The sequence below is a fragment of the Notechis scutatus genome, chromosome 10, assembly GCF_049901735.1.
Source record: "Notechis scutatus isolate UNSWTSFEM ecotype Mainland chromosome 10, rNotScu1.2, whole genome shotgun sequence".
In the NCBI taxonomy this organism is placed as follows: Eukaryota; Metazoa; Chordata; class Lepidosauria; order Squamata; family Elapidae; genus Notechis; species Notechis scutatus.
This window is the reverse complement of record NC_142018.1, coordinates 11,184,614-11,203,451: the sequence shown is the minus strand read 5'-3', so window position 1 is coordinate 11,203,451 and position 18,838 is coordinate 11,184,614. Positions and strand designations below refer to the sequence as shown.

The 18,838-nt window shown below is 41.2% G+C and overlaps 1 protein-coding gene across 3 annotated transcripts in view; it reads right to left on the bottom strand.

Annotated features, from left to right (window-relative positions):
• The window catches only part of DACH2 (dachshund family transcription factor 2), a 290,074-nt gene that overhangs the window by 111,138 nt on the left and 160,098 nt on the right, over positions 1–18,838 (bottom strand). Inside the window, exon 3 of one of the 3 annotated variants that reach the window (XM_087972087.1) lies at positions 11,343–11,414. The exons of the other annotated variants lie outside the window; for them this stretch is intronic. Within the exon in view, the coding sequence (XP_087828213.1) occupies positions 11,343–11,414 (72 nt within the window). The remainder of the gene's footprint in view (positions 1–11,342; positions 11,415–18,838) is intronic. 3 annotated transcript variants of the gene reach the window in all.

The following is an 18,838-nucleotide window of genomic DNA, read 5'->3' as shown; positions in this document are numbered from 1 at the left end:
ACGCAGGGAGGAGAGGATAAGGGAGAGACGTGGTCTACTGGGGAGGAGAGGGCCTTGATCCTCTTCATGGGCTGCAGCTGTGACAACTGGATAAGAGGACGGACATGCGTATGGGCGAGTGCTGGAAACAAAGTGTACAAATATATCTATTGTTCCTCTCTGAGTTTGGCATCCTTCCCAGTGTGTTTTCTGATATCTGTGGACGTCCTCCAGCCCTTATCTTGCCTGGTTTGTGTTGTTTTTTACTCTTTATAATTTAAACAGCATTTCCTCCTTCTTGTAATTGTTCGTGTGGAAGTTTTTTGTCTCCAGTCAACGATATTTGGAGCTTGGAAGCAAAGTGAAGGAATAAAAAGGGATTTTACCTGCTTTTTGTGACTGTATTTATTTTGTATCCTACCCTGGGTCATCACACTGTTTATCCCAGTTCAATTTAAAAAAAAAAAATCTAACCCAAGAAGAATTAAGTTTTACAATGTTTTTGGTGACACAGAATACAATGGCCTGTGTCAAACTTTCATCATCTCTGGCTTATCCTAGGGAAACATTTAGATTTCCAAGAGCTTCAGTTCCACGCTTGAACTTTCAACTTTCAATCGCCAAGCTTGTTCAACGATCATCTCCATGATTCCCTTACTTGCTTATATCCCGCCTTCATTGTTTTTACAAATAACGCAAGGCAGCAAACATATTTAACACACAAGTCCTCCTTATTCCTCATTGCAACCCTTGTGAGGAGGGTTGGGCTGAGAGGGAGTGACTAGTCCAAAGTCACCCAGCTGGCTTTCATGCCTAAAGTAGAACTAAACTCACAGCCTCCTGCTTTCTAACTTGAGTGCCTTCACCACTAGACTAAACTGGCTGTTTATATCACCCGGGGGAGGGGGCAACCTATTTTCCAAGGTATTCAAATGCCAGACAAAAAAACAATGGATGGAAACTGAACAAGGAGAGATTCAACCTGAAAATAAGGAGAAACTTTCTGACAGTGAGAACGATCAACCAGTGGAACAGAAGTTGCCTTCGGAAGTTGTGGGAGCTTCATCCCTGGAAGCTTTCAAGAAAAGACTGGACTGTCAGAAATGGGGTAGGGAGTCTCCTCTTGGGCAGAGGGGTTGGACTAGATGACCTACAAGGTCCCTTTCCAACTCTGTTATTCTGTTTATTCTCTTATCTTCTTCAGTGGGAGGTATCAGGGAGCCCTAACCAAGCCACAGAGAACCAAGACAGGGCAAGGAGCTCTCTATAGGCTGTGTGAGAACCGTCTCATCATAGAAATCTTACATTATTTCGCTTCTTCGACAGCCTGCACTAATGCAGCCGTGAAAGGAAGCAAGGAGAGTTGCAAACTTAGCATCTTTTTTTTTTTTACCTCCTAACGTACAGGATAACGCGATATGGAAAATATGCAAAACAATGTTTTATGAATTAGGTTATTAGTATGAAAATCAAAGGGCATTCCCCATCTGCTGGAATGGGCCATGTGACTGATTTATGCTGTGGAGGCTGAATTATTGATACAAATGCTTATATATTATATTTTATATGGGGTATCATGGGATAGCACCATCTGGCACGAAGGCATCAACATGTGCACCTTGGACTGAATAAACACAGCAACCAGACACCATGGCACATCACACTGAGGTGGGCTTTGTTAACTGTAGTTGCTTGCTAAAGTTTTTGAAAGCTGACAAAGCAAGGCACTCGCTTAAGACAGACAAGTTAAATGCTAGCCTATCTTAAATAGGCTACCACTTAACTAGCCCCCTAGCAGTTCAAAAGCATATAAGTGCGAGTAGATTAATAGGTACCACGTCGGTGGGAAAGAAACAGTGTTTCGTACTGAGGGACCGCCTCTTGCTGGTTACATCTACCCAACCCATCAGAGCAGGGAGACAGGGAATGTTGCAGGTCCTATCTCCTAGGGAGATACACAGCGGTGGGATTCAATTTTTTTTTACTACCGGTTCTGTGGGCGTGACAGGGGAAAGATACTGTAAAATCTGCAGTCAGGGGTGGTATTTGCCGGTTCTCCGAACTACTTGAAATTTCCACTACCGGTTCTCAGGAACCGGTCAGAACCTGCTGAATACCACCTCTGGAGATACACCTGGTGGACCCAGGAGGGCCTTCCTTGGTGGCTCCCTCTCTCTGGAACATCATCCCCACAGAGATTAGAATGGCGCCCTCACTAATACTCTTCCAGAAGGCACTGAAGACCTGGTTCTGCCAGCGGGCCTGGGGAACCCAGAGTGGGATGGAGCCCATTAAATGGCTTGTGTGAGGTGCTGCTACCAGGACGGGAGGTGTGTGGTGATTTTAGTATATTAATTTATTATTATATGACTTCTTTTATTAGTTTTATTGTTTTCATATGCGGTTTTATATTATATTATGTAAGCCGCCTTGAATCACCAGATGTGAACAGGAGGCAATATAAATTCCCTAAATAAATAAAAATACACCTTTGGCATTTGCCAAAGCACGGAAATTTGTCTTCGGAAAAACGCTGGCTCTCTCAGCCAAAGGATGGGGATGAGCACCGTGCCTTAGAGTCGAAGACCACTGACAGGGAAACCTTCACCAGATGTTGTCAGGAAAGTTGGTGTTCCTGGCTGTTGTTCTTGAGGGATCGAAGGGTTCGTTCAGAAACTGAAGGAAGTGGTGGGTCATCCAACCATGCCTGCAAAGTTGGAAGTTGCAATCTACATGCAACAGGGCCTCTGTTGACCTGGAGAAGGATGGCAGTAGTAGTACCACAACCTAGGAAGCCTCCTGGGAGCAAAAACGGCCTCCCAGGAAGCTTCGCTGAGGCCCAGGAGGCAGAAAAACGGAGCATGGGGGTGGTACAAAAAAGCCATGCTCAGTCATATGGCCACTCCCACTTAGCCATGCCCACAGAACCAGTCGTAAAAATATTTGCATCCCACCCCTGGGCAAATGCCCCAGAAATAACATTTTTCCTGCACTGTCAACATTTTGTTCCATCAGTATCCTCCTCTTGGTGTTTCCTCCAGAAAGAGACAGAGGTTTTTTATCTATATATCTATATATCTGTATCTGTATCTGTATCTGTATCTATCTATCTATCTACCTACCTACCTACCTACCTACCTACCTATCTATATATGCATGATATTCAGCTTTGTTCGGGTATTTTCCCACGTCATTATAGTTGTGCTTTTAAAGTTGTAGCAACGTTTCGGCAGAATCTCATCTGCCATCATCAGGCTTCTGCATTGTGTTCGTGTTCTGTATTGTGTTCGCCTCACAGATATATATATATATATATATATATATATTTATATTTATATTTATATTTATATTATTTATATTTATATTTATATTTATATTTATATTTATATTAAAAAGCATTTTAATCTTTTTTTTAAAGCAATTACTTTTTCTCCTTACGGGTCCTCTTTTGCTTTTCTGCTCATATTTTATGTATTTATTTTCAGACACTGGCTTGGGAGAAGGCAAAAGAGGCCTCTTTCTATAAGTGAAATCTCTTTTGACATTCGGGGCTGCTGTTCTAAGCAAGTTCGTCTAAGTATAGAAGTATAAAAGCCCTGAATCAGTATAATGCAATTATCTTTTTATTGGCTCGATGAGAGTTTGAATTTTATTTACAAAACAAAAAATCAAAATAAAATCAAACAAAGCTACAATCTTGCAACTTACTTGTGAATAAACTGGATGACTTTAAAAAGAAAAAAGAAAAAAAGAAACAATTTCTTCCAAAGGAAGTTGAAAAGATTATAGCTATGTTTGATTTTATTACACTGCCTGTCTGCCTAACAGGTTCAAAACAATTTTAAGAGACCCTGTCACTTTACAGGAAATTCTTGACTTATGACCACAACTGAGATTGGAACTTCTGTCTTCTCTTGCTAAGTGATTCAGTCGTACCCATTTTGGTTTGCCACAGTCGTAAAACGATCCAGCTTCCCCAAATGACTATATTTATTGGAAGCCCACTAGGAAAGTCATAAAATAGGGATTGCATGACCCCAGAAGATGTCGTAAGTACAGGAGGTGGCCAAGCTTCTGAATTTTGATTGAGTAATTTAGTGATACGGCAATACTTTTAAAGAGCAAGGACCGGTTGCAAGTCACATTTTTCAAGGTTTTCAGAATTTTGCATGCTTGCTTAAAATCCAGAATTGGGGTGAAAATCATAGCAAGTACAATCCTGTACGTCAAAGTTTCCCTTTGAATAAGGAAACCCAAGCTGTTTAAGGGACGTGGAAAAAAAGAAAAAGAAAAACATGTGTCCATTTAGTAAGAGAAAATGAAAATGAAATCTTAGAGGAAGTCTGAAAGGAGGATACGTTGATTCATTACTTCATTATTTGAAAACATAGCTCATTATTTGAAAACATGGATTATTCTTATGCTCATCATGCATAAAAGGAACCCTGGAGAGAATAAAATGCAATCGTTTGCAGTATAAACACAGCATTCGGATTCCCTTTGCACATCTGCCTTGCACCTGGTTGTGCAATTTTTAAGGAATGCACCATCTTGATACTACAGAACCCTTAACACACTCTCTCTGTATGTATATGTGTGTGTATATATGTATGTATATATTTATATATTTACACACACACATCTGCTGAGTGAGCTATCTCTATCTCCATCATCTATCTCTATGATCTATCTAAAACTATATATCTATTTATATCTATTATCTATATGTATCTACAGTATCTATCTATCTATCTATCTATCTATCTATCTATCTATCTATCTATCTATCTATCTATCTATCTATCTATCTATCTATCTATCCACCCATCCATCCACCCCTCCATCTATCCACACACACACAAACACACCACACAGAGTATATATAAATAATCACCCGGCAGACAGATGACAGAGAAGTCAACTTCAGCATTGATTAGGAATACGTGCAGATGTGAGATTATTTGCAAAGGTCATATAAGCAATTCTGAGACCTCAGTGAGGGAAGGGGGCAGACTTCAAATGGAATTAATTCAAATACTCCTTGGACGGGTATGCTGTATTTAGTCTACTGAACAATCTCTGCAAATATTGATCACCAAGTTAAACGGGATAATAAGGAGGAAATAAAGCTTGACTTTCCTTTTTTGTTACCTTGAGAGTGTCTGCTAATCAAACTCTGTTGACGGCTCTTAATATATAAGGTTGAAATATGTTATGCCTCTACATACGACTGGCTGATATTTGAACAAAACCCATATGGGGCTGTTTTTAAATTTGAATTGTATTCTTTTGCAAATGGCCATCTCTTATTTAATATCCATTAGCCCGGATTGGGTTCACTCTCTTTAAATGGTGCACTGAGGGCTACACTCTCAAAATGAATGGGAGAGACCAAGGCAAAACATTAAATTTGATTTATGTTTAGTTAAAATTAAATATAGTTTGCATGGTTTGCCCTCAGTCATGTATTTAATTATTTCTCTCCCCGTGACCACGTTAAATGCTACAAAATGTTAACAACCTTTGAAGAACTTTTGGGCCAAATCACATTGCAATCAGAGCTTTCAGGATTGAAATGTGATCTCAGCCTCAGATCTACTCCTATTAGTAACAAAAGCATAACGTATACTGCACAGTCTGCGAAAACCCTTTTTCTAATAATGATTGTAAGGCCATATTTACATGTAAATCCACCTACCTTTGTTAGATATAGTATAGGACACCATTGGGATAGGATAGGATAGGATCAGTGATGGGATTCAGCCAGTTCGGGAGAACTGGTTGTTAACTTTCCGAGCAATTTAGTGAACTGGTTGTTGGAAGAAATCATTATGGCATAATATCATTATGTTAAATTATTTGAATCCCATCACTGGATAAAACAGAATAGAACAAAGTAGGGACCTTGGAGGTCTTCTAGTCCAACCCCCTGCTTAGGCAAGAAAACCTATAGCATTTCAGACCAATGATTGTCCAGTCTCTTCTTAATTAACTTCCAGTGTTGGAGCATTTACAACTTCTGGAGGCAAGTTGTTCATTGATTAATTGTTCTGTCAGGAAATTTCTTCTTAGTTCTAGGTTGCTTCTCTCCTTGGTTAGTTTCCCTCCTTTGCTTCTTGTCCTGCCCTCAGGTGCTTTGGAGAATAGCTTGGCTCCCTCTCCTTTGGGGCAGCCCCCGAGATATTGGAACACTGCTGTCATGTCACACCAGTCTTTCTCTTCATCAGACTAGACATACCCAGTTCCAGCAACCATTCCTTATATGTTTCAGCCTCCAGTCCCCTAATCCTCTTGGTTGCTCTTCTCTGCACTCTTCCTAGAGTCTCAACATCTTTTTTACATCATGGGGACCTAAACTGGATGAAGTATTCCAAGTGTGGCCTTACCAAGGCCTTATAAAGTGCTACTAACACACTTCACGTGAAGTCTATCCCTCTGTAGGAGCATATTGTCCAAGAGATAAAGTTCTCCATCCAATGAAACAAATACAGGTAGTTCTTGACTTATGGTCATCATTCCCATTGCTAAGTACAGTGGTTAAGTGAGCAACACCTGATTTTATGACTTTTGCCAGAGTTGTTAAGGCAAATTGTAAAATGTAAAATGAACTGTGTGGTATTTAAGGGAATCTGGGTTCCACCATTGACTTTTATTGGATGGGAACTGGCTGGGAAGCTCCCCAATGGTGATTGCATGATTCTGGGACAGTGAAATTGTCATAAATAGATAGGAGTTGCCAAGTACCCAATCCCAGGGCTGTGGGACGGTGCAATGGTCCTAAGTACAAGGACCGACTGCAAGTCATTTTTTTCCAGTTACTGCAAATGGTTGCAAGTTGACAACTACCAGTAGGAATGAAGAGCTTTATGTTGGGTTTGGCTGCACTGCACCCCGCTTTTCAAATATGACAAAGGACATTCGTCATGTGGAATCTCTATTGGAAACAGGCTACGAGATTTCACCTCTTTGGCAATTTCACTTCCTTTATTTTCCATAACGCTTAAAAGCCATTCGACATCAAACCAAAACGACTTGCCAAACCCTGTTTCAATCAAAGCCATTGTTTAATTTATACGGCATCTTTTCAGCCAGTGCATTTGAAAACAATTAGCAGTTTCTTTTAATCTATGCAAAAAATTTTTAAAGAAAAGTTAAGAGAGCCAATTATTTCATTTGAAAATCTATGTGAGAGGGAACGAAAATTGTTCCCAGGTTCTAGGGCATATTTTTAAATTTGTTTATTTTGGTGGTGATTGCTTTGCAGTCCTGATGTCAGAAACTTTTAAAGGTGTTCACATGGGAGACAAGATTATTTGAAGTGAAAAACCTTGACTGTTACTAATCAAGTTGTTCTGAGGTAGGAGGAGGAGGAGGAGGAGGAGGAGGAGGAGGAGGAGGAGGAGGAGGAGGTGGTGGTGGAGGAGTTGGGAGAATACAGGTAGTCCTTGACTTATAACAGTTCCTTTAGTGACCAAGTTACAACGTGTTTTTAACAAGTGACATGACTATTTTTCAGTTACAACCTTTGTAGCATTCCCATGATCATGTGATCAAAATTCAAATGCTTGGCAACAGGTTTATACTTATGACCGTTGCTGTGTTCCAAGGTCATGGGATCACTTTTTGCGACCTTCTCACAAGCAAAGTCCATGGAGAAGCCAGATTTGCTTAACCTCCGGGTTTCTAACTTATCAACTGCAGTAGCAGAAATGTTGGCCTCTATTGCAGTTATAAGTCGAGGACTAGTTATGTATGGACAATTTCATCTGTCATGGTTTGTCTGCTCATTTTCTGTGTTGCTGAAAACACTGTAAAGCTGAACTCTTCTTGGGTTACAATAAACCCACATGATAAACAGTATCAGGTAATTAACACATGTAGTTCTTGTGCTAGAATGCTTATCAAATGTCCTTTCAATGATATGAAGATGAAATATCTAGAATCTGGATCATAAAAAGCTTTCTCTCCCCCCTTTTTTTAATCGGGGAGGAAATACTTAAATATAACATGCAGATGTGGAGGCTTGATGGCGTTAGAAATATCTTTGTAAGATGTAAACTGTTCCCAGTAAAGCTGCCTTTTGCAATTGACTGAAGGTGAATTTGTCAATGCCGATAATTACTGTACCAATAAAGGAGAATATTTGTAGTGCAGGATTGAAATGAAAGATCTTTGGTGGTTTTCTTGCAGATGTTTCAGCTAGGTAACATAAGTGCTAGTCTGATTTCTGTTATTAAGAGTTTTGTTTTCATTCTCTCCCAGGGCATAAAGGAAAAATATCTGCTGTGAACTCCACATAGGCGTCAGGAAGGGCAGCCAGCTAGTAAATGCTCAGCTCGATCCAGTCACCTCAACTCTACCCCAAATTAAGGGATTACAGGGTCGTAAAAAGGAGCTTTTTAAAATTGGTTTAATCTTGTATAGGGTTTTAATGTTGTAAGCCACCCAGTGTCTCTTTCAGGCTAGATAGGCGGCAAGTTTAAGTCTAATCAATAAACAAACAAATAAACAAACCAACCTCATCACTAACACCTTCTTTTAAGAATTTTCAATCTCCTCTTCGGTTAAATGAAAACGAGTCCTGGTGGAACATCTATTCAGAAAATATCAAATAATATTTTCAAAGCTCCTATCCTATTTCCCAAAAAATACAACCTACCCTGAAAATAAGTCCTAGCTTGATTTTTACATGTGAACCCAATATAAGGCCTACCCCCAAAATAAACCCTAATTAAGATCCTACCCACTCCAGAGTGGACAGGCAAAAATTAAGCTAGGGTGGAGATTGGGATGGGGTGGACCTGCCCTTCTACTTACCTTTGGACAGTTGTAGCCAGGCCTCGCACACCTTGACACCTGCCTCACCAGCCCATTTCTTCTGCCACCAGCAAGGCTGGCAAGGCTTTCTTGAAGGCCTCTGTAGCTGATAATAGAACCCCATATTGACCCGGAGCTCTATTATCAGCTGCAGAGGCCTTCAGGAAAGTCTTGCCGGACAGAGAATAAGTAGTTCCTAAAGGCCTCTGACAGCGAAAAGGAGGCCGGGGGCAATGCACACAAGTGAGGTTAGTCTGTGGACGACATCCCCCGAAAATAAGACCTGGTGCCTTTTTCGGTGGCAAAAAAAATTATAAGACAGGGTCTTATTTTGGGGGAAACACAGTACATTGCGAGAGTAAATAATATCCCTACTAATACAAATAACACAAATAATAACACTGCTGCTGCTGCTACTACTAATAATAATAATGCCTCTTCCATTGTCAGCATGACCATAATGTAAGCCTAATTACCACCAGCATTAGAAGCAGCTTGTGGTTTTATATTACATTGAGGTAAATTACACTAGAATTAGTGTGGATTACTTTTATCAAATAGGGAATAAGCTGTTAATTAACTCCCTGCTGAAGCAATCTCTTTCAGAGCTTGCAACTGTTATTAGCTCCAGATTAAACTGTTGAATTAATTTCCCACTTACTTACTATTTCAAGAGGTTTTTTTGTTTTTTTTTTAAATCTACCTGGCAGCAGCTTTAATGAGAAATTGTATTAGTGAACATAAATTGTCCCGACCACCCCTTCCCTTTCCTTTTGGTGGGGAGAGTAAACAGTTTATAATAATGTTTATGCAGTCATTTTGTTTGAACAAATAAATGCCTGCACGCACACACAGATTTTAATTAGCCCACGGATATCAATATAATAAACCGGAGATTATATTAACGGATTTCGGAGAAAACAAACAGGTAATCCCCCGTTTAAAATGCTTTGCAAATAGAAAAGCTACCTTGATAAAGCTTTTAGGATGAAGATGGGAGAGATCACACCTTTTCACTCAGGTCTCCTACCAAACCTAGGAATCTGTAAATCAAATATCTGTTTGTTTTTAATTTAAGCAATCATCAAAACCAGCCATTTTTTTTTAAACGTCCTTCTGTAAAAGAAATTCCTATTTTTTTTTTTTTGTCTTCATTTTCAGAAGATGTTGCTGGTTTGGAGGTGGCATCTTCTAAATAGCTCTAGAAGAGGGGTTTCTTGAAATGTCCAGAGTGTAATTCATTTTGGGGAGTGATCAAAGGTACTTCATCCCATTATCTGCTGTTCTCTTGAGATCTATATCAAGCCAAGCCCGGAAAGAAATTGTTGTCTCGTTTTTTTTTCAAATCACGAGAACATAATTTAGGAAGGAAGCTTGATTGTCAATGCTCTCTAGCAGGTCAAAACTTCTTGGAAACTTACAAAGTCGCCAGATTTGTTGCAACGGCTAACAGGTTGCATGTTCCCTGTTCATGCAAGGGTGGGCTTCAAAAATTTTTAGCAACCGGTTCTCTGCCTGGTTGCCGGGTGGGTGTAGCCATGGTGTGCTTGGCCTAGTTGGCCTCCTGCACAATTGGGGGGGCATTTTCACCCTCCCTGGCCTTCCGGCCTTCCAGAACTTTTATGGCCTTCCAGAACTTCTGGGGGCCTGTTTTTTTACCTTCCTCAGGCTCCGGAGGTTTTCCTCGAGCTTCCAGGAGGGCGAAAACAGCCTTCCCAGGCTCCGGAAGCCCTCTGGAGGCTGGAAACGGGCCCGTTTCCGGGCTTCCAGAGCCTCCCATTTTACACCCTCCCCGAGCCTCTACATGGGCCCTGCACTTATCTGGAATTCAAAACGGGCCTCATGGAAAGTCCCGAGAGGGGGCAGGGCGAGGCCAGCCAGGGGTGGGATTTGCTGGTTCAGTGAACCGGCCATAAAATTAGCTACCAATTAACTAAGGGTTCACCCGAACTGGGGAGAAACAGTAGCAGCCCAACCCTGGTGACAATGAGAAGCAGGGTGAATGAAATGGACTTCGTGTGTCAACTCATGAAACATTTCTATGGTCTTTTTAGAGTTGCCAACAGAAAAGGAGGGGGGGAAGGGGTTTGAAAGAGCAGTGCAGCAGGTAACTGCAATTTAACCACTATACCAATATGGCTCTTATATAGCAATAGTCCTTAGACTTACAGTGTATACCACTTCACAGTGCTTTACAGCCCTGTTTACAGCGCTGTTTACAGAGTCAGTTCTTGCCCCCAACAATCTGGGTCCTCATTTGACAAACCTCAGAAGGATGGAAGGCTCCATCAACCTAGAGCTGGTCAGAATCGAACTGCTGGCAGTTGGCACAGTTAGCCTGCAATACTACATACTAACCACTGCGCCACCACGGCTCTGACAAATCAATTCCTCAGAAAATCACACTCAAAGAGATAGAAGAGAGAGAGAAGTTTGTGGATGAAAGAACAGCTAATACCAAAAACCTCATGCTAATAATAGCCTTTGCTCCAGAGGGAAAAAAAATGTGTTAAGTCACAAAAGACACAAATAGGAGGAGTAAACACCTTGTATTTGAAGAGTCTTGAGCTCTGCAAACTTTACGTGGCTTTCATCAGGGAAAAACAAAGTCCTTATGTCTGTAAAGAAAAACATTGTTAAAAGCATTGATACAGTATGAAATGGGAATATTCTACTTAAGGAATAATGGCTGAGTTGGACTCTGGACTGAATTACTAAATAATGCTCTAATATCTTCTATAATGCTAGCTCATCTTCTCACCCATCCATATGAGTGCCCAATATCCATTTTTCTGCCTGTTTAGATCAAATTCCCACCACCCAAAGATGTCTCGACCAACTTTGGATAAATTAAAAAAATAAATACAAGTTATCTAAAATACTGTATTTCAAATATTGCAAGCCACAATTATTTGGCCAGGAGAGCAAACAGATCTTCAAAACGAAATGCCATAGTAATACATTTCTAACAATGCTAGCAATAGGTTGCACAAGGTGAAATAATTAAAACGGCAAAGGACCCTTAAAACAATTTTCCATATGATCCATATGATCATAACCATATGCTACATTCACATTGATTGACCTCTCTGTCTGTCAATGGAAAGATATTTAATTTAGCTGAAGCAGAACTGGAAAAAATAATAATAAACACAAACATTTACAGTGCTCTTATCTCTTGATCAATAAGGAATGAAATTATGATAATGGGTAATTGTTCTTGCAAACCTAACCCTGTAATTCAATCTCAAATCATGCTTTTAGTCTGAAATACGTTCCAATTTCATCAGATATATGAGAAGGAGAGAAAGAATTATTTAGGAAGAAGGGAAGGAAGAAGGGAAGGAAGAAGGGAAGGAAGGAAGGAGTGGGAGGGAGGGGAAGGGAAGAGGGAGATGAAAGAAGGAAGGAGAGTGGAGGAAGGAAGGAAACAAACTTCAAAGAATAACTCACTTCTCTATCCTTCTTTCAGGTCTGAAATTATCTTCTTAATGCAATAATCATTGTGAAAGCAAAACTGCTATGGCGACACCTTTTATATCCAGACAGACTGGATTATGGTATGGTTACTTTATGCAGGGAAATCTTTTTTTAAAAAAATCTTCAAAGTTTTAAATGCCTTAGATCCGGGGTCTCCAACCTTGGCAACTTTAAGCCTGATGGGCTTTAACTCCCAGAATTCCCCAGCCATTCTGGGAGTTGAAGTCCACTGGGCTTAAAGTTGCTAAGGTTGGAGACCTCTGCCTAAGATCCAGGCTAGCTACCCCTTTTATTGATGGAGAGGATCTAGTCTCATTGTCCCAATGGTGAAAGAAGCATGTTTGATTGGAACAAAGTTAGGGACACCTCCCTGGCCACGCCAGAAATCTGCAACTCCAGGTTCGCAATTTTATTAATGTGAAATTAAACTTAAATTTGCTAAAAGTTCCCTGTGGCTTTGTCCCTTATCCTGGGCACTGCTATTTTCTTAGAAATAAATGCCGAGTGCTGTATATTTCTTTTCTGTAGAGCAAACTGGGACGTCCTTCCTTATGGAGAGAGAGAGTCTAGCGAATTCTGCACTGTGCAGGAGTTTGGACTGATGGGTCATACCTGCCCTGGGCAGGGGGTTCGTCTAGAAGACCTCCAAGGTCCCTTCCAGCCCTACTACTCTAGATTTCATTCTTACACTATAATTCTATCAGCTAATGTTCTTCATCAAAGGCTTTGTTTTTAGAGAGAGAGAGAAAACATAGTTTCCATAAGCAATGCAACTTGCAGCTTGAATTCTAACTGCAGCATCTTCAGGCTTTAACGTTTTTATTAGGAATTGTGTGTTTGTGTGTGTAATTGTTTCTCTTAAGTGATTTTAGCCTTGTACCTCCATCCCCTCCACCTTTTAAACGCTTTAAACTGTGCATTGATCTCAGAAGTTCTATAAACAGCCCCGAGCAATGCAATGGGCTCAAAAAAATATATATCAGGATATAATTTTTCATATGAATAAATGAATACATGTTCATTGATCCACCCTGAGCAGCAAACAATTTCTGTCAAGACAAGAAGTGTCTGGCTCAGCAGCTATTTGTCCCAGGTGGATCAGAATTCTTCTTCATATGTTCTAGCCCAAACAGCAGCCTTTCCACTGGTTTACAAGTTACGGAGAGAAGAACTAACACGGCTTCTTCTGTCATCTTAATTATAATTTCCCGATTCTTTGGCACCACTGTTCCCATACTAGCCAGCAACAGCAATTGCTCCAACTGGTTGTATCCAAGAAAGATCCTTGCAAACTCCTTGGTGCTCTCTGAGCTTGGTGGTTTTCTTACAGACGTTGCATTACCAAACTAAGTCACATCATCGATGCTTGACGTTAGCGTAATGCTAGCACTGATGATGTTACCTAGTTTGGAAATGAAACATCCGCAAAAAAACCCACACAGCTCAGTGAGCACCAAGGACCCCACAGTCCTCCTCCTCCTCCTCCACTCTGCAAGCATTCTTTCTTCTAGCATTGATGGTGTTACCTAGTTCGGTACTGAAACATCTGCAACAAAACCACCAAGCTCAGAGAGCACCTCACATCCGGCGGTGGGCTGCTACCAGTTCTCCCCAGTTCGGAAGAACCCGTAGCTAACCACTAGCTAATTTTATGGCCGGTTATGGGAAATCCCACCTCTGGCTGGCACTGCCCACCCCGCCCCGCCCCTCCCAGGAGTCCCCAGGCAGCTCGTTTTGGATGCCAGGTAAGTGCAGGGCCTGCACAGAGGCTCGGGGAGGGTGAAAAACAGGCCCATTTCCGGCCTCCATAGCCTGGGGAGGCCATTTTTGCTCTCCCAGGAAAGCCTCTGGAACCCAGGGAGGGCAAAAAAAACCCTCCTGGAAGTTCTGGAAGGCTGGAAATGGGCTCATTTCCAGCTTCCACAGGGCGTCCGTAGCCCTCGGAGGGCAAAAACGCCCCTTGCCATTGTGGTGCTGGAAGCAGACTAGGCCACGCCCACCATGGCCACGCCCACCCAGCAACCGGGCAGAGAACCGGTTGCTAAAATTTTTGAAGTCCACCCCTTGTCCACATCTCAACCCTGAGCTGCAAATATTCTCTCTTATCCAAGGGAATCTTCTATCCAGTTGAAACCAGCTTGCATTTGGTCTTCTTCCAGAAGCATCTCATTTGTTATCTTTCCATTGGGTCACTATTACAAAGGAGAAATTTCCTATAAAAAATTAACCCTCCCATTATTGCTGATCCATTCTCCCAGAACGGCAACACTTTTTTTTAAAGTAGATTTAAAAAAACAAAAAAATAGCCCAACTGCACTTCAGGGAACATTCTCATTGCTTTGATTTGTAGTATTTGAAAAATATTGTAGATTAATTTATTGATTTGTACTATTTGAAAAATATTGTAGATATTGTAGATAAATTTATTTCTATTACTTCTATTATTCACTTACGAATGGTTGCTAATCATTCTGATTAGTGGATAGTTTTGTGCGGTTCGCTTTATTGACTGTACTTTTATTGGGCAATGATCGAAATAGCAATAGCACTTCGATTTATATACCGCTTCACAGTGCTTTTACAGCCTTCTCTAAGCGGTTTATAGAGTCAGCCTCTTGCCCCCAACAATCTGGGTCCTCAGTTTACCATCCTCAGAAGGATGGAGGGCTGAGCCAAGCTTGCGAAGAAATAAAATTTTAAGGATTTTCATGGGAGCTACACAGGATCATCAAACGATCGCAAGAGTTGAGAACCACCTAAAATGGTTCCCAACTTGATTTTTTCCCCTTTATTTGTATTGATATACTTATTTATTGCTAATACCCAGTGTCATGCCCCTGTTGGAATCTGATTCCGAGGGGGAAGTTGAGCAGCTGACAGGGAGTGGGAGTGTGGCTCCGGTGGCTGTGGAAGAAACTGGGGAAGGGCACAATCCAGCTAGGCATTCAGAGGAAGACCCAGGCCCATCCCCTCTTCATCCTAGGGCACGCAGGGAGGAACAGATAAGGGAGCAATATGGGTTACGGGGGAGAAAAGGGCCCTGATTCCCTTCATTACCTGCATCTGGGGAAACAGGATAAAGAGGGTGTTTGCACACAGAACCTTGCTGGAAGCAAATCATGAATTATCTTTGTTTGTCAAGTCTTATCTAGGTTCTGGCATCCTCCTGATTGTGTGGGTTTCATTATCTTTGGGTTTGGACTGAATTTCTTCCCTTTAAAAACTGTTCTTGGGAGAGTTTTTTCTCCAGCCGGAAGATAACTGGACATTGAGGGCCAAGTTGGAGGTATTAAAGGGACTTTACCTACTTTTGTGACTTTGTTGCTTTTGTGACATGCCCCAGGTCATCACACCAAGCATGTGGATATTGGCAACTCTTGATTTCCTGCTCTCCAACACCCATTTTTCTTACTCCTGCTCTTATAGGCCATTCTTCTAGCAATAACAGAAAAGGAGAATAAATACAGTGCCATGTAGATTTACCACCCTGTATTCTAGCTGAGATATCCCCCCCCTTTCCAATCGGGCTGGTTTTTCTCTCTTTATTCTCTGCCTTCCAAACCCCACCAGCTGCCCCCCTCTTGTAGAATATGTTCTCGCTTATGTAGGTCAACCCTACAACTGGGATGATGAATAAATCGGCAGTGACAGGTCCTTTGATATTTTAGCATGGTTTCCCACAGATGGAACGCATCCAAAGGCCAGGGTGCTGACCAATTCACATTGGCTAAATAGATCAACTGAAATAAACATAATAAATGCAATCGTCATGAAAGAACACCGTTTCACGCTCGTTGACGACTTGACTTATCGGAAGTGGCAGTTCTCAGGGCTCCCAGACGGCAGTTGGATTTGCCACTTGACCAGTGGACAGATTCACTTCAGTGACCAGAAGAGGAAATTTTCTGCCTGATTTCAGGGTAATTTAGTCACCTGCTCCGGGATAACCGCAGCCAAGTCAACAGCACTTGGCTAAATATCAAAGGTGTGTTGGGATTCACAAGACAGAGGTGGGGGATGCTTTATTTTTATTTTATTTTATTTTTGCGGGAGCTGAAACTATTGAGATGTTAATGACAGCAGAATGTAGCTGCTGATCCAGTTCTACAGAGGAATCATTGAGTCTATCATCTGCACCTCCTATAACTGTCTGGTTTGGCTCTGCAACCCAACAAGACAGACACAGACTTCAGAGAGTAATTAGGACTGCAGAAAAAAACTACCAACCTGCCTTCCATGGAGGACCAGTATATTGCACGAGTCAAAAAGAGGGCTGTGAACATATCTACAGACCCTTCACATCCCGGACATAAACTGTTTCAACTCCTACCCTCAAAACGACACTATAGAGCATTGCACACCAGAACAACTAGACACAAGGACAGTTTTTTCCCCGAACGCCATCACTCTGCTAAACAAATAACTCCCTCAACACTGTCCAACTATTTACAAAATCTGCATTATTATTACTATTAATCTTCTCATCATTCCTTATCACCCATCCCCTCCCACTTGTGATTGTATGACTGTAACTTTGTTGCTTTTATCCTTACGATTTATATTGACTGTTTCCTAGTATGATTTGATTGCTTATTGTACCCTATGACTATCATTAAGTGTTGTACCTGATGATTCTTGACGAATGTATCTTTTCTTTTATTTACACTGAGAGCATTTGCACCAAGACAAATTCCTTGTGTGCCCAATCACACTTGGCCAATAAAGAATTCTATTCTATTCTATTCTATTCTATTCTATTCTATTCTATTCTATTCTATTCTATTCTATTCTATTCTAATTCCATTCTAATTCCATTCTATTCTATTCTGGAGCTGATGTTCAAGGCTTAAAGCACCATTCCATTCCACTCCACTCCACTCCAATTCCTTTGTTCTGTTCTGTTCTGTTCTGTTCTACTCTACTCTAATTCCTTTGTTCTGTTCTGTTCTGTTCTGTTCTATTCTACTCTAACTCCCTTGTTCTGCTCTGTTCTATTCTATGTAGCGCAAATATTTTTTTTGCAGCTTTCCTCTTGCCTATTTTCTTGGTTTAGAAAACAATGGTTCTACTGGCTCCCTTAAAAGCTGGCTTAGGCAGCCATGAGCTAGAAGTCTGGAGCTGAAAAGAGTTCATTTCTTTCCTTTCAGAAGGGAAGCATTCCAACCATGCTTTCTCCAGAACTCAGGAATGGCAGACTCCCACGGAGAGCTGATGTTCCGTTCTGAAGAGTCAGCCAAGTACACAGGCCCATCCGACATGTGCAAAACAGCCAGTTTGAGGTGAGGCGCATGTGTTCACAGGTATTGTTCAACTCAGCCTTCATTTCAACTGCCACTGGCTGGACAGGACAGCCAAAAGGCTGGATGTGGCCCATGGGCCACAAAAGATACTTCGGTTTGATCTAACAGGACAATGGCAGGGATTATAGCTGCCCATCCTATGTAAAACAGAAGCTGTCCACGGGGCTATTTTGGAGAGAATTTATGTTTGACTGCTCAGTTTCTCTTTTTCTTAATGTCTTTAGTTCCCTCTTTCCACTTTTAAAATCTACTTTAAGGAAAGCTGCGCTATTGAGTTTTCATGCTTTAAAATATGTACACATATTTCAATAAAAATAGCCATAGTAAAGCTTTTGAGCTTTGTTGGAATCCTGCTAAAAGCACTTTATTGAATTTTCTGTTTCCAGTCAAATATTTCAATTTGATTGGTTCTGGGTGATTGGAAAAGTTCTTCAGATATTTATAGTTCAAAGCTCACAGACATGAAACGCTGCATGAGACTGTCAGAATTTAGAGGAGTTTTCCCATTCAACTTCTTTCGAGAACATTCAATTGATTGGTGCCCCTTAGTATAATTACAAAATAACCCATCTCATCCATTTGCGGGCAGCAGATCTGGTGAACCAGATATCTGTTGGTTCACCGTGTGCTAACCATCAGATGTGAAATATTTGAAATAAAATGCATATGGATGCTTCAAATAGAGGTTGACTGAGTATGGAGACACCCTAGTTCTACTAGCTGTTTCTCCAGGAATTTGATCCAAGAGGTTAGTCAACCTCTGTAGTTGATGATGGTTATGTCATGCCCTTGTTAGAGTCAGACTCTGAGGGAGAGGAGGAACAGCCAACAGGGAGTGGAGATGTGGCTCCGGAAGTTGTGGAGGAGGCTGGGGAAGGGCAGAGGCCGGCTGGGCAGTCAGAGGAAGAAACAGGCTCTTCATCCTAGGACACGCAGGGAGGAATGGAGAAGGAAACAACTTGGCTTATGAGAGAGGAAGCGGCCATGATCCCCCTCATTGGTTGCAGCTGGGGAGAATAGCATATAAGAGAGACGGTTAAAACACAGTGTTGCCGGAAGTAAAGTGCATGTTATTTTGGGCTGAAGTTATCTTGCTTGGCGTCCTTCCAATAGACTGTGCCATGTTATTTCCTTGAATTTGGTAATTACTTATCCTGGTCTGTTGTGGAAATTTCATCATTGTAGTTTGTTTGGTTTTTTATTTCACCTCTATCTGCTCATTAAATTTGGACTGTATTGCTTTCTTTTGAAGGCTATTTTTG